The sequence below is a fragment of the Megascapheus bottae genome, chromosome 4 (genome assembly GCF_031878675.1).
Source record: "Megascapheus bottae isolate mThoBot1 chromosome 4, mThoBot2.hap1, whole genome shotgun sequence".
Lineage (NCBI taxonomy): Eukaryota > Metazoa > Chordata > Mammalia > Rodentia > Geomyidae > Megascapheus > Megascapheus bottae.
The window spans coordinates 54,840,011-54,856,521 of NC_143512.1; the positions used below are offsets into that span (position 1 = coordinate 54,840,011).

At 39.8% G+C, this 16,511-nt stretch overlaps 1 protein-coding gene and 1 long non-coding RNA gene across 2 annotated transcripts in view; one reads left to right on the forward strand and one right to left on the reverse strand.

Moving 5' to 3' along the window:
- Nucleotides 1-1,431: 1,431 nt before the first annotated feature.
- LOC150064475 (uncharacterized) lies at nucleotides 1,432-13,142 on the reverse strand. Its single transcript, XR_016535273.1, has 4 exons — nucleotides 12,920-13,142; nucleotides 11,808-11,918; nucleotides 8,135-8,305; nucleotides 1,432-1,519 (listed from the first exon to the last, which is right to left on the reverse strand). It is a non-coding gene; the product is annotated as an uncharacterized LOC150064475 (long non-coding RNA).
- Ankrd55 (ankyrin repeat domain 55) overlaps nucleotides 4,654-16,511 on the forward strand; it is a 63,112-nt gene continuing 51,254 nt past the window's right edge. The window contains exons 1-2 of the mRNA XM_090331926.1: nucleotides 4,654-4,727; nucleotides 15,586-15,708. Coding sequence (XP_090188052.1) covers nucleotides 4,724-4,727; nucleotides 15,586-15,708 — 127 coding nt within the window. The 5' untranslated portion in view covers nucleotides 4,654-4,723. The remainder of the gene's footprint in view (nucleotides 4,728-15,585; nucleotides 15,709-16,511) is intronic.

Below are 16,511 nucleotides of genomic sequence, written 5' to 3' on the forward strand. Positions count from 1 at the left end.
ATCAAGCTGGCAGATCTGAACTAAGAGCCTGGATCGAAGTCCAGGAGCACTGAGGATAATCCTGAGATTGATTTTCATATTGACAGCTTGGATAAAGGGTGACCAGATGACAAATCACTCATCTATTAGATAGCATCAGATTCTCTATTTCTTCTGAAGAGATGTCTCACTTTCTCCTCTTCTTGGATAAGAAAGAAAAGAAGAAGGGGAAAGAGAAATGGTAAAAGAATCATTGTCAATATGCTTAGCCATTCAAGACCACGCCTAAGCAAGTGTGCTTACTAGGAATTTACTCCAATCCTCACACCCACTTACCCCCACGCCACCACATGATTCTCTGTCTCCTTCTTATGCTGCTCATTTCTTCTCCTCACTCAACTCCTAGGAAATGCTGTGATTCTAGAGTCTCTGCTATAACAGATGGAGGCTCCCATCTGTCCACCACCTTGAACAACAATCCTGATCACCCTTTCCTCCTCCCCTTTTCAGCCACTGACTCTCCTCTCCCCCCTGCAAACAACCCAGAAAATGCAAGTGAGTTAGTAAGAGACTAGTGAAGTGTCGTTCTCTACAGTGGACATGGGGAGCTCTCGCTGGAATAGGTATCCCAAGACACTGGGTGCATGTTCACTTTGGGTAGCCCATGCATCTTTTTTCCCCAGGAGTGGTATCCAGGGAGAAAGGATCCTCTGCCTGCGGAGCTACATCTTCTGTGTCAACTCAGGTATTTCCCACAATGTTATCATATCCACTTCAGAAGACCAAGCCTCAGTGCAGCCCCGGCCCAGTAATGAGCATTCCCTGCTTTCTCTGTTCATTGATCTCACAGCACTTCAGGACTAAGCAACTCGGCTGGTCACTTCATATCTGGAGATTTTCCCTTTTCTGTGAATATCACCACATTGTTACAGGCCATGTCAATGGAACCCAAAAGAAAACCACCAAATGTGTAGCTGTTTCTGTACAACTACTTAAAGATGCTTTAAAAAAATAAATAACACCAACAATAAGAAGCAGTCCAAATTAGATTTTTTTAAAAAATCTTGTAGCTGTTTCAATTATGAAACAAGTAAGAAATAAAGCATCTTACTCATTTAGTGGAGCTGCGATAACCATGGCTCATCTGGGCTGGGCTTCCCTTTGAAGGGAGTTTGGCCAAGAGGCCTTAGCAAACTGTGACAGTTTGGCCTTTCCCAGGGTGGGGGTGGATTGAGTTTCCATGGTAGCCTGTGTGAGAAGCAAAGAATGGCCTGAGCAGTTAAGGAGGAGAACAAGGAGCAGAGGAAGAATTCAAAGGGTGAGATGGCACTGGAGTGTCCTAAGGAACCGATGTGAGGGGAACCAGGGATCTGCAAGGTCAAGACTTGGCTTCCATCGCAGAAGCATCTGAGGTGGGTTCCTTATCACCCTCCTACTCAGTCTTTTTGTTCTAGGCAGCAAGTTGACATTTCTCCAAGAGACAGTTCAGAGACTTCGGATGTTGTAAACAAGGTCACAGGAAAACAGCAGCTGATTTAAACTAAAAGAAAAAGAACGTCTTCAAACTTAGCATTCTACATTTTGGTTGGGATATCTTCAGCTTTCCCTTGAGGCCACATCCATGATCTTTGATTCCCCAGAGTGATTCAGAACATAATCTATGCTTTTTACAATTGTTTTTCAAAGCCAGTGAGAGGGGGGAATCCCAAATCCACCCAGCTGACACTCATCCTTCTGATTACCTACTATTATTTTTAAATGCTGTCCTAAAGTTTTGCTTACAAATAGCATGACATGAGGAATTATTGAATACAGACAGAAAGGAATTTTGGTGGGTTCGTAGGTGTCTACTTTCAGGTGACTACAGCAGAAATCAGTTTAATATGGATCCTTTAAATAAGAACCATATTTACTTTAAAATATACTTTTAGAATCTTATAACTGCAATGAACCTTAGTGAATAAATAATCCAAAATCCAATTCCCTCCGTCTCTTTTCTTTTTTTCCTTTCTTCTTTTTATTTTTGCCAGTCCTGGGGCTTGAACTGAGAAGCTTGAACTGTCTCTGACAGTTCTTTTGCTTAAGACTAACACTTTACCACTAGAGCCATAGTGCACCACTTCCAGCTTTCTTTTTTTTCTTTTCTGTGTATGTGATAACTGAGGAATTGAACCCAGGGCTTCATGAGTGCTAGGCAAGCACTCTGCACAAAGCCACATTCCTAGCTTCCATACCTTTCTCTTTATACGTGGAGGCTGAGAGCTAGAGGAGTCAGTCATAGTATTGTGTGGCCACTGGGAACCAAACGCAATGCCCAGATTCCAATATTGCCATTTACCGTGTGGGCCAGCAATTTTCTTTTTTTCTTCCTTCTTTTTTATTTTTTTTCCAGTCCTGGGGCTTAAACTCAGGGCCTGGGCACTGTCCTTGGGCTTTCTCAAGGCTAGCACTCTATCACTTGAGCCATAGCATCACTTTAGGCTTTTTCTTTGTATGTAGTGCCGAGCAATGGAACCTAGGGCTTCGTGCATGCTAGGCAAGCACTCTACCACTAGACCACGCTCCCAGCTCATGGGCCAGTTCTTTTAACAGCCCTGTTCCTTGCCTTCTTCACCTTGCAATTTAAAAGGAGGACATTATGAAGGGCTGCCATAAATATTGAATTAATTAATACACACAAAACACCTGGAACTATGCCTGTCCCACCCTAATTGCTCAGTAAGTGTTGGTGTGGGTAACAGAGTGGCTAATGAAGATGGTTATAACAGTCCTTAGAGGATTATTATAAAGATTTAATGAAGTAATTCATGTGAAGTCCTCGAACCAGTGACTTAGGTGACTCACCTAGAGTCAACTGGACAAAGTTTCCCAGCTATCTCCTTTCAGATGGGTGCTCAGCACATCACCCTTTTTCTTTTGGGAGAACAGATCTTACTTAAGCAAAACACTATACTGGAAAGAAATGAATTCTCCAAGAAAACTCCTAGACCTTGGAATGTTGTTATTTTCTTTTTCCTCTGTGCCTGCTCTTTCTCCTATGAAACTAAGACATCTTCTAGATAAAATTCTTCCCTTCGCTCAAAAGCCAGCCTTGCTGATAGAGTTCACCTTGTAGATGGATGCCATTCAAGTTTCTGGGCTTTAAATTTCTCTGGTAATCTGTCCAGTCTCAAAGTAGAACTTTATTATTTTAAAAATTATGTTTTATAATCTTACCCAATTTTTTGTCTCCTCTTTTTGTTTGTTTCTGCTTTTTGGAATAGTAGCACAATCATACCCTTTCAAGGTATAAAAACCTGTTCAGTGAATATTGCATCCCCTTCCCAGCCTCCAGCCATCTAGCTCCCCTATCTAGCAGCTAAGCAATGTAAACCAGTTCCTGATACGTCTTTTCAGAGAGACTTAAAAAAAAAGCAGATAAACAAATACTTAGTCTTCTTCAAAAGATAGTTTTATGGGACCAGTAGCATGGCCTAATGATAGAGTGCTTGCCTACCATGCATGGAGCCCTGAGTTTGATTCCTCAGTATCGTATATACAGAAAAAAAAAATGGTGCTGAGGCTCAAGTGGTAGAGTGCTAGCCTTGAGAATGCTCAAGGACAGTGCCCAGGCCCTGAGTTCAAGCCCTAGGTCTGGCAAAACAATAACAAAAAAGATAGTTTTGTTGTTGTTGCTCATGGGACTTGAATTCTGGTCCTGGGCGTTGTCCCCAAGCTCTTCAGCTCAAGGCTACCACCCTACCCCTGGAGCCACAGTGCCACTACCAGTTTTCTAGTAGTTAATTGGTGATAAGAGTCTCATGGACTTTAGTGCCCAGACTGGCTTTGAATGGCAATCCTCAGATCTCAACCACCTCACCTGGCAAAAACCCCTAATTTTGTCATTTACTTTTACAAATGCAAATGAATGTGTGATGTCTTTGGCTCCTAGACTGTGAGAAGTTTGATTGAAATGATGCTAGACTTATGTTTATGGTAACAATTAAAGTTTGCTTGTACTATGTAGTCTTCCTATCTAGGAACACAATTTATTCTTTCTATAAATTTATCTCTTCTGGTTAGTTCTCTTCCTTCATGAATGATTATTGTAGTTCTCCTTTTTCCTCAAGGGTTAATTTCAAAATCCCAGTGGGTGTCTGGAATCAAGGATTGTAACAAACTCTTTATACTATATCTTGCTACACATGCATTCCTAAGATGAGGTTTAGTTTAAAAATTAGGCACAAGCAAGAGCTTACCAATCTTAACCATTGCTAAATTAGAATTTTAGTAATATAATGTATCCCGCCTGTCTCTGTCTCTCTGTCTGTCTCTGTCTCTTTGTCTGTCTGTCTCTCTCTCTCATGTGTGCGCGTGCGCACACACACACACACACACACACGCACGCGCGCATGCACAAGCATTTTATACTTTCACTTTAAAGGTAGCATCTCATAGCTTCTCTTTAACATATCTGAATTTCCGAATCATTGTCCTTGTACTCTGGGACCTTTATCAAGTAAAATAAAGGTGCCTTGAACACAGGAACTGTGACACATCGGCGGCCAACGTGATAATCAGGACAGCTGCGAAGTGACGAATGGCTTATGCAGCTCCAATGCATTGACGAAGGGATGATTCAGATCCCTTGGGGGGCAGTGCAAGACTGCAAGAACTTTCAGAATGACTCAGAATCTGAGGCAGTTTGAAACTCAGATATTTACAACAGGAAACTTCCGTTTAATGTTTTTGGACTATATTTGCCATGGGTAAGTGAAATGATCTATAAAGGGGTGATGGGGGTTACTCTAAAGCATTCAAATGAGGAGTGGAAGGGCCACTTAGCAATTAAGAATCCTGCTCCAGGTTCCATGAACAGCTTCACATCCTCTGCTGGCACTTTTTGCTATTAAGTGCAGTATTAAAAAGTTATTAAAACTTCCATTTCTGATACTACCTACTTCATAAATGATCCAGCAAGATGAAACTCTTAGAGCAGTGCCTGGAGCTCAAGTTATTATAAAAGTTAGCTACAACTATGATTATTTTTCTCTTCCTTTGTGATTATTAGATGCCATTATTTTTGCTTTTTTATCTTATGATAATAATTTGAGTTTGTCTTTTTTGTCTATTCTTTTACTATTAGACATGATGGCTATAATTGATTTGAAATAATATATTTTAAGAATGTAATCTTCTATGTCTAAAAGCACTATTTTTTAAAAATAGAGACCAAAGTTTATCAAATGTTTTTCTGATCTTTGCTCATCTAATCACGTGTTTTCTTTTGCTCTAATGTTATGATATATTTTATTGAGATATAGACTCCAATGAAATTATCTTTCTATACTGGAATAAACTCCATTTGGTCAGAAATACATTCTTTTAATCCTCACTTGAGTTTGCTTCCATATAATTTAATTTACAATTTCAAATTCTGTTTTCTCATGGAATTGGCCTGTGTGCATGTATGTATGTGTATGAGTGTGTATGAGTATGTGCGTATGTAAGCATGTGTGTTTATCAATTTAGGCTTAACCATAGATAATAAATTAGGAAGACATGTCTTTGTTTATGCTTCAGTAGGAGAATCATTGCTTCTTGGTCACTTGACATCTATCTTAACATTTTACAAGATTCCTCTCCCTGACACTATGGGACATTTCCGCCATTGCCACTAGCCTTGATTTCCTCACTCATGTGTAACCACCAGGAAGTTGGAAGTGTGTTCCCAACTTTGGGTTAATGTGTGACACTTATTTTGTGGCAGTGAGTATAAACTCTAGCACAAAGTTGTCCGTGAGGCAGAACACTGCCGTGTAGATTATACCCTATTGGGTGGAACAGAGGCTGTAAAACAGAATGGAATTTGGAATGTAGGAAAGTGAAATGCCTATTTAGTATCAAAGAAAGGTCACAGGTTACTAGATCATATGGGTCTACCTCCCAGGGACAGGTGGCTACAGACCACAGTTCTTGTGGGTCAGAGGATGGAATCCAAGGTCTGACAGCCTGCAGCCTTATCAGTTTCACCACTAGTGATTTATGGAATCTGGATGAATTGGTTAATGACTCTGTATCCTTAGTCATAAAATGAGAATCACTGTAGTTTCTCGGCGTGCCTTAAGGCTATTAACAATTCAGTGATATGATCTATAGAACATTCAAACCAGTGTTTGGCATACAGTGAGTTCTAGATAAGTGGGGACCATCATTTTGACTGTTGTTTAAACAGTGACATATTCCTGAAAAGACCCTGTGAGCCACACAGTGAGAATCAATTCTTTTATCATGACAAAGAGATATTCTGTAGAACTGATTATGTGGCTGCTTAGGTTTACTTTAAATTCCTTCTTCTGTGCTGTCAAAAGTTTTGAAATCAAACATATGCAAGAAATATTTTTAAAAAACTAAGAACTCTAACAGTACACTGACCACAGAGTTTTGTAGAATATGACTAAGGCAGACATTGGCTGTCATCCCAAATTCATATACAAACCACTACAGAAGTGTGGTTTTGGGGAATCCCACTCCCTAAATCATAGTTACACTGAAAAAGCAAAAAGGGGACTTATTACTAATAAGGATGCAGTAAATGATAAAGTTAGCATTTGTCATGAGAGAGAGAATTATTGATACTTCAACAAATGAATTGCAATATATAAAATAATGCCTGAATATCTCCCATTCAATATAAAAAAATATAAAGTTTGGCAAAGATGACTTTTCTAGTCTTTAGGGCAATGAATTCAATTTCACAGTGCAGTATTCATTGGTTTTTATTTATATAAATTCTGATAATGTAACCATTAAACTAAGCAAAAGCCAATGAAACCAAGGTAAGAACTTGAGGTCAACAAGTAACGACAACTGCAGCATCTAATGGATGAAGGGTTAATGTCTTTATGAGAAGCTTTTCCATATCAAGTAGATAAATACATAAGAATAATAGGACTGAAAGACACCAGTAGCGAACTTATTAAACTGAAATAAACATGAACAATAAAATAAATGGCCAATGCAAGTTTATGTATTATTCTTTCACACCAATATCAATTTATTAAGAAATAATAGTGCACAGTACTGTTGAGGATAGATGGGGCAAAGTAAGTGGCCTCAAGTGCTGTTGATCCACTCTTCTGGGAGGAAATTTGACCAAGAATCAGTCATTGAACTCCCAGGTTCACTTTCAGGAAAGTAGTGTGCCCTTGCCTAGAAGCTATGAGGCTGAGTTGTTCAATCCTTAAGAGAGAAAGAGAAACGGGGTGGGGAGGGAGGAGAGAAAGAGATTCTCCACAGATATTTGGTCAGGACATGCCTAAGTATACACAAATTCACACAGACATGCTTCCTAAATCAGAAATGTCATTTTCAAGGACAATTCTGGCCAGGAGATATACTAGACATGGAATTCATTCACAGCTTGGAGGAATAACACTGCCAGGATCATAGATGCTGAGATACAACAAAACAATATGTTGTATGACAAGTCTGGTTATGAGGGAAAGTGAGAGTATGTCTAGATATTTATTACCCCTAAAAGAATATTGCTGCAGGATTTCCTTCCCATAGGCAGTCTTTTTTTTTGTACCCCCACAAACAAGCATAAAGCTTGTTTTCACTACATGTTCCCTCAACCAGTTCAATGTAGAAAAGTTTGGAGGTTATTTTTATTCTTCCCATGTGACTGTAAGTTCATAAAACCTTCCTAAACTCTCAAGCAAAGCATTCTAAGAAACAGAAAAATGTTTCAGCTTCCAGAATCATGTCATTCTTCTGCAAGTTAGAGTGCCTCACTCAGGGAAAAGAAGACAGACAGATGGACCTACGTACATCGAAACCGAAATGTGGAAAATGGTACTAATTATTGTTACACTACTAAGGTTCATTATTATCCATCTGGATTCGTGCCAGATAAGGCTTCAGCATTTAATGTGAATTAACTCATGGACTTTTCTTAACCAAGTTGGCAAGAGGGCCCAGGAAGACTAAACAAAGTGCCTACAGTCACATAGCTAGCAAATGGTAGTGCCAGCATTCAGGATGGGTCAGAGTGAGAATTTCTACCATTTTTGAATATTACCTGCAGGAGTCCACACTGTGCGTCAAATGCTATGTATGGTAAGAAGCACATGAGACTGATTTTGTTTCACTATCAGCCAACTGTATCACTTACCTTGTGTTCCTGCCTGGGCAGAGATAATTCCAGGCTGACTCTCAATTTTCAGGGGAACTGGCACCAGCCTTGCTCAAGGCCAAGGTGAAGTCCCACAGAGAGTCCTCATCACCAGTGGGTGGCAATGTTGTTATATACAGCCATTGGGGTGCAAAAAGTCTGGTTCCTTCCCTGAAAGAAAAATAGTCTGTCTTCGTTAGAAAGGTAGTTCTGCGTAGCCCTAACAATGCAATTTCTTTACTGTCCTGAAGCTTCCAGAACAATTTTCTTCAGAAAGAAAGAGGACTACAACTAAGAGAATGTCTGCACTTTCTGTTTTCCATTTAAGTGACCCTTTCCTGCCAGAATATTCCTAGTATGTCTCAGCACAAATTGGACATTTATCTTCTGATTAGGATATGCCATATTCTTCTTCAGTGATGGAGATTTTTCCCATCTTTGTAACCAAGTTTTGTTAGATTTATGGGAGATGCCGAGTAAATGAGTCAATAAAAAAAAAATGTTAAGTACTTCAGAGGCAAGTAGTTCCACTCCAAGGCACAGTCTATAAACATCTGCACAGGGCTCTGGAGTCACCCCAGATGCACCCAGACTCCATGGAGACTCAGATGGGTTCAGTCACTCAAGAATCCCCAGAATAGTATAAACAGAACCTCTTCATTGATCAAGTTTAAGCCCTTAAAACTGCAGTGCTCAGTTTGCCATTACATTTACCTAGCCCTTCAACAAGAAGGTCACTAGTTATACAAGACATGTGTCAAGCTGACTCCTGGGAATTTCAATAGCAAGGAAGGAAGGAAGGAAGAGAAGGAGGGAGGGAGGGAGGGAGGAACAAAAGAGAAGAAAAGATTGCTATGTTTTGGATTTGTGAGCCTCTTTTAGATGTTAGTTGCATTTGTAACCTTCCGTAGAAAAAAGTTTTTCTGTCCCCATTTTGGATTTTACAAGGATCGAAGATGGTCACTCATTCTTCTTTTTGTACCTCTTATTTCTACAACATCTTTTCTCATTTCAATAGAAATTCTTTGCATGCGCTCTAAGCTAAGGCCCAGTGGTTTGCATTAACTACAGTTGAGATTGGTTGTTCTTGTGCAATCTCTTGGGAAATTCCTTCATTTCCTATCTCCTAATGGTGGTTGAGGAACTTATTCCTGGGCTAAAAGAAACTCTGAATGCCATTCTTCTCAGCTCTGCAGGGCTTTACTTCCCTATACTTCATTCTGTGGCTAAATTCCTTCTAAATACATTTCCTGGATGATCTTTTGCCAAACTGGCCATCTCATTACCGCTTGAAGTGACCTGGAACAATTTTATGTTTATAAAGTTTTACCAATTCAAATACCTTTCTTTCTGCCCATTAGCACCTCAAAGAATAATTTCACCACAATAGTGCTTGTAGAAAAGTCCTTGTAGACACATTTCTATTCACAAAAATCTATCCTATTTATAAAAAGAAATACTTAGAATTAAACTTAACCAAAGAGGCAAAAATACACGTGCACTGATTACTTACAAAGCATTGTTGAAAGAAATTAAGGAAGATATCAATGAATGAAAAACTATTCTGAATTAGAAGGCTTAATATGGCTGCTAAGTCAATAGTACCCAAGCAGACTACAGATTCAATCTCTACTGATCCCAGTGATGTTTTTACAAAAATGGGAAAAATCTACCCTGAATTTATATGAAATCTCATGAGACTCCCACCCAAGATACCAAAACAAAGTTATGTTAAAAAAAACAAGGGGGTTGGGGACAAAGTTATAAGACTCATTTTTTTTTTTATTTCAAAGCTCAATACAAGCTGGACATAGTGGCTCATGCCTGTAATCCTAGCTACCCGAAGTGGAGCTGTGGCTCCAGATCTCCTAAGGACCTGCTACCAGATCCTTAACTTACACCATATTTAAAATTAACAAAAGCTGTACCTAAGATCAAATCATAAACATAAACTATAAAGCTCTTTAGCTCACAGTACCCTTACTTTCTCCCTCCATGTTTCTGCTGATAACCCCCTCCCCCCCTCCCCGCGAGCATACACACACCACAATAGTCCCTTTTTACACTCAGGTCCACTTGATATCATTGTAGTTTTAGGTCTAGATTCTACATACAAGTGAAGGAATGTGATATTCAAAACTTCACCACAATTTATGATTATTTTAATGATGACTGACATTCTGACGGGGTGAGATGAAATTTCAAGGTAATTTCCATGTTTATCAGACATGAATTGTCTGTTCAATTCATTTGTCCATATATGAATTAGATTCCTTGTTCTTTTGCTGTTTATCCCCCCCCCCTCTCTCTCTCTCTCTCTCTCTCTCTCTCTCTCTCTCTCTCTCTCTCTCTCTCTCTCTTTCTCTTTCTCTCTCTGTATATGTATATATACTCTGGATAGTAATTCTTTGAGTAGCTGGTAAACATTTTTATCCTCTTGTAGGCTCTCTCTCTCTCTCTCTCTCTCTCTCTCTCTCTCTCTCTCTCTCTCTCTCGGGGGTCATGGGGCTTGGACTTGGCCTGGCCTGGGCCCTTGAGCTGAAGAGCCAAGCCCCTTGGAGATAAGAGTCTCAGGTCCTTTTGTGCCTGGGCTGGCTTTGAACCTTGATCCTCAGATCTCAGCCTCCTGCATAGCTAGGATTACAGTCATGAGCCACCTTGCCTGGCTTAGATTGTTTCTTAATTCTCTTACTTGTTTCCTTTGAAATGTTGAAACTTTTAAATTTAATACAATCCCATTTGTCAGTTCTTGTTGTTCTTTCTAGGTAATTTTCTATTCAGAAAATAATTGCCTATACCTCTATCTTCTATTTTTTTTTTTGCCAGTCCTGGGCTTGAGCTCAGGGCCTGAGCACTGTCCTTGGACTTTCTCAAGGCTAGAGCTCTACCACTTGAGCCTCAGCACCACTTCTGGCTTTTTTCTATGTATGTGGTACCGAGGAATCGAACCCGGGTCTTCATGCATGCTAGGCAAGCACTTTAACCACTAAGCCAAACTCCCGGCCCCCTCTATCTTCTATTATTTCCCTATATTGACCTGTAGTGATTTGAGAATTTCAGATCTTACAGTAAGATCTTGGGTTCATTAGGATTTTTTTTTTGCACAGGGTGAGAGATAGACATCTAGTTTTAGTACACTCGGCACCCAATGAATGTTTTTGACTTTTCTTCAAAAAGGATAAATGTTTGTACTTGTATGATCATACTTCTATAATATATTCTGATTCTATAATATATTCTGATTTTTCTGTTTCCATGATGTGACCAGGAATTCCACCACTATAATGGAATAGAAGCAGTAAAAATGGACATTCTGATCCCATTCCTGACTTCAGAGGACATGATTTCAGTTTTTCTTCCACTTAATATGGTATTGTCTATAGGGCTTTCATATTTTGTCTTTATTCTTTTTTTTTTTTTGCCAGTCCTGAGGCTTGAACTCAGGGCCCGAGCACTGTCCTTAGGCTTTCTTCAACAAAGCTAGCCTTCTACATTGGAGTAGTCACTATCTCACAAATCCCTTTTCTAGGTTGAAGACCTGTAAGAAGTGTGGATTTACCTAGAATTATCACTCTTTTGCCAAAGCTATCTTACCTTACCTTGTGATGGCTTCTTGAGTTTTTTATCTCAATCTCAGAAGTGGTGATGGGCTTAGAACTTGTTCATTGCTTACCTCTGCTGCTTGAACTTCTGTGTTTTTCTGTTGTACTGCTACTTCAGTGGTTCTCAATATGTTTCTTCTCTTCCTTTCTTCAGAATATAGTTGTTCTTGCATTATCTGACTCTTCCCATTCACAGAATCAAAATTGTTAATACTTCTAATCCAACATTTCCCCTGCCTCTCTTACACAGATTTTTAACAACAACAACAACAATAACAAACCCCCCCCCCAAAAAAAAACACTTCAACATTCTAAAGTCTGGGGCCAAGAGTGTGGCCTAGTGGTAGAGTGCTTGCCTAGCATGAACGAAGCCCTGGGTTCCATTCCTTGGTACCACATACACAGAAAAAGCCGGAAGTGATGCTGTGGCCCAAATGGTAGAGCACTAGCCTTGAGAAAGACCAAGGACAATGCCCAGGTCTTGAGTTCAAGTCCCATGACTGACCAAAAAAAATGTTCTAAAGGCTGGCATAATCTGCACAGTAAACACACCTGTTTTCTTCAGCCATTTCGCATGGGACATGGGTGGAGTCCATTCCTACCTCTTCCTGGTCACTTTCCTCTGAATGTTCTCCAGCTACCTGTAACCCTATTTAGTGCATAACCATCTACCTTAATGTGACAATAATCACTTATGAATAGAAGGGGCCTATTGTCCCCCAGACTACCAATAACGCAGCCAAAGTTCCACCTAGTTATTTCATTTATTAATTTAGTCATTATATTATTTTTTTAGTTAGCCTGGCCCAGGATATTTCCTATGGAGCTATCTATTGAATTTAAAACTTCAAATTGTTTTCTAGTATGCTATTACTAGAAACTTTTTTTTTCTGGTTGTGGGGCTTGAACTCTGGGCCTGGGAGGTGTCACTGAGCTCCTCAGCTCAAGGCTACCGCCCTACCCTTGAGCCATGACAACACTTCCAGTTTTCTAGTGGTTAATTGGTGATAAGAGTCTCACAAACTTTAGTGCCCAACCTGGCTTTGAACCTCAATCCTCAGATCTCAGCCTCTTGAGTAGCTAGGATTACAAGAATGAGCCACTGTGCCCTATGGCTAAAACTAAGATCAAAGTTGTTCATATAATAGAATGTAAATTGGCTTAAGCAAAAAATGGGACTTACTGGCACATGTAGCTATTCCAGAGATGATGCTGGTGTAAGGTGTGCCTTGATTTGGTTTAAATCACATCACCAGGTCTCAACTATTTCCTTCCCTTGATCCAGCTCTGCCCTTCTGGTTTTGTCATCATTCTTCTTAGGCAGGTTCTCCACCCATGAGATGTCACCACGCTCTCAGGTTCATGGTTGACAGAACAAGGTAAAACCATTGTTCCCAACTATTCTAGCCAGTGCTATTGTTTTTCACACTCTAATTGGGTCACATCCATGAATCAGGGTAATGAGAATGCCAAGTCATCTAGGCTGCATGTTCCTCCCCCTGATCAGGATATAGTCCATGCACTGAATCAGCCGGGGGGCTGAATGTGAGGCAGAAGTGGACCTCAGAGAATAATCCGGTTTACAGCTGGGCAAGAGGAGCTTGAGCAACAGAAAGGATAGGTTAAAGTGAGTACTGTATCATCCAAGATAGTCTACTGTCAAATTTGGTCTTATAGAAATCATTCTGGCAAAACGTTTTATGAATACTATTTTTTTTCAGATAATGAAGCTTCACTATGAGATGAACACGCTTACTTTCATTTTCAAGTCTCTAGGTTTTTATTTTTAAAAAACAATTTTTTAAGGTTGCGTATTTTTTAAAATGATACTGGGGTTTGAACTTAGTGCTCACACTTAGCTAAGGAGGCACAGCGCCACTTGAGCCATGTCCTCAGCTTACTACATTAGTTATGTTTCAGATAATGTCTCACATTATTGCCTGCAGCTGGCCTCAGACCACAAACCTGCCCCCCAAACACACATACACCACTTCTATTTCCACACCACCACACGTGGCTTATTGGTTGAGATGAGAGGGTTTTACTTTTTTTTTTTAACCCAGATATGCCTTGAACATGATCCTCTCCTTCTAAAGTAGTTAAGGTTATGAGTGTGGGTCACTGCAACCAACTCCTAGTTTTGTCTTTTATTGTATAAAATAATGGCTACCATATCTGGGTCCTAGTCACCCCTGCCGTTACCCACATTTATCTTCTCCCTTCTGCCGGTCCCCTTCCTCTTTATTAGTAGTCCTCCTTCTCTCTCCATGTCTTTAAATATCTAGACTGTACCTGTGAAAGAAAACATGCAGTATTTGTTTTTCTGAGTCTGGCTTATTTCTGTTAACATGTTCTCCCATTCCATCCATTTTCTTGAAAAATGACATAAAATTTATTCTTTATTTCTGAGTAAATATGATGATATTTATCAGCATCTTTGACTATGCACCTACTTAATTCATTCTTTCCAAACAATAACCATATAAATTGTCATCATCACCACCATCAAAGCCCAGCAAGGATAACTGACCTACACAACTGGTCAGTACAAGCAGAATCTGTACCTAAGTTGTCTGGCTCCAAACTTAACACAGTAGTACATTTAGTCTGGACACCACTTCGTGTCTCCGGTTGAATTTTCTTTTTCTTTTTTTAACTACTATGGATGAAGCAGGAAGCAACTACTCACTTTACAAAATGGTGTTGTCATTTTCGGTAACAAGTACTTTCTGCCAGAGGCTAACTGGTTTAAAACCATTAATGTTTCTTAATACTGAGACAGAGACTAACCTAATGGCTTGTACTCTTGCCAACTAGAAACCCAACAGATCTGAAAAGCCTCTCTAGCAAAATCATTAGTAGAAAGTACAACATAAAGTAAAACTTACTCTCATAGGTTTTCTCAGGGTAGTGGTTATGTTCAGTGGAAAATTATGTCTAAGAAAATTGAGGACATAGAGAAGATCAACATTGCCTCTCAATAGGGCTTTTCTCTTGAGGAACTTGCTTCTCAGCTTTCCTGTGCAACTCCAGAGCTACCTGTCCCACAACTATATTGTCACCTTTGCCAAAATTACTAGTTGGACTGATCGTGCACAAACCATACAACCATACAAATGGCTACCAAATTGAAATTAAGTGCCATTTTATGAAATCTCATTCAGATGGCTAAAACAAGGGGGCTTTCAAGAAAGGACAACATGCAAAGGATCTGAGAACTATCACCACGGGTGGAAGGCTGTTGTATGGCATACAGCTGGAGGAGAATGAGAAGAGCTGGTTATCAAAGGATCCACTGAGAGCTGGCTCTGCAAAGGAAGAGCTCCTGATAGAAGGGAGGAAGCGACTACTCACCACTATGCTGGGGGATGTGAAGAATTGCCCCATCTGTTCCTCCAGGCCCCAGTCTGCTTCCCATGGACCTGCAAGTGGGGAGGGGACTGTGGAGACACAGACAGCAGTACCCAGCAGGACAGGTGCTAAGTGTTTGTAGAATGTGCATCACCATGCTTCTTACAAAGGTGGATAAGCAAAACCATGAGAAGACAAGTGACATGTTTCAGATCAAGAAGAAAACAGACTAATTTGGGAAACCTGAATGCCTGGAATCATACAATCTAAAAGGATATCTAATGGCTTAGGCACCTGTCCAACATACACTGGTGTTACAAATGGCCCACACACTGGTCAGGTGAGATGCTGAGAGAGAGTTTGATGAGGATGACTCAAAACTCTGCTTGTTTTCTCCCGAAAGGTGGAATGAATCATTTGTGTGGGTGACACTTTGGGTGCTATTTCATGAGTGGATTCACTCCACACGCTAACGGTGTGCCTGTTTGATTCATGGAGGTGACGCGGCTGAAGATGTTGACCTGACCATGGTGTACCAGGCGGCATCGAACGGAGATGTCACTGCTCTGACTGCAGTGATTCGGGAAGATCCTTCCATCCTAGAATGCTGTGATAGTGAAGGTGAGATGTTTGTGCATTCCAAATGTACTCTTCAGCCTTACTTTTTTCTGAGATAAGTAATGTTAATAACAGTATTTCTGACTGGTCACTTTGATACTGGAGGTGTCTTGCCTGTGCAGATACCTCAATTTTTATTATAGAATGATGTTAGACACAGAGCTTCAAAATCTTTCACATCATACCTTATATGAAGTCAGTTTCTTTGAGTTTGTTTCTAATATTTAATATCTTTGTAGCAATGGCCAAATGTACTTCAAAACTCCAGGACTTAATACTCCAGGACCTGTACAAGTTTAGTGGTCTCAGGAAGGAGGGAAAATTTCAATTACTAATCTAGGTTTTTACTTCAAGTGCTTTGACCAAAAACCAGATAATAGAAGATGATATTTAAAACACAAAGGCAATAGAAAGAATCAGTCAAACAAGAAACTGATTCAATGGGAACATCAATAAATTTGTCAGGCCTCTAGTGATATTAACAAAAAAGTGGAAGAAAGCATGATTCCATTATTAGAATGAACACTAAAGATATCACTACAGACCCTGCAGATATCTAACAGGTAATAAATACTACAGACAACTCTACACACATAAATTTGACCATTTGGATTATGTTTCGTTCTTCTTTATATCATTCAAAAAGGTTGATAACAGTGGTGATATACTGAGGATTACAGTTACATATGTCAGGTAATGAGTGCATTTCTTATTGAACAATGTCACACCTCTTTTAAGTTTGGTAATTTTTATAAAAACGTATTTTTGTATGTGGCAGTACTGGGGTTGGAACTCAGGGTATGGAC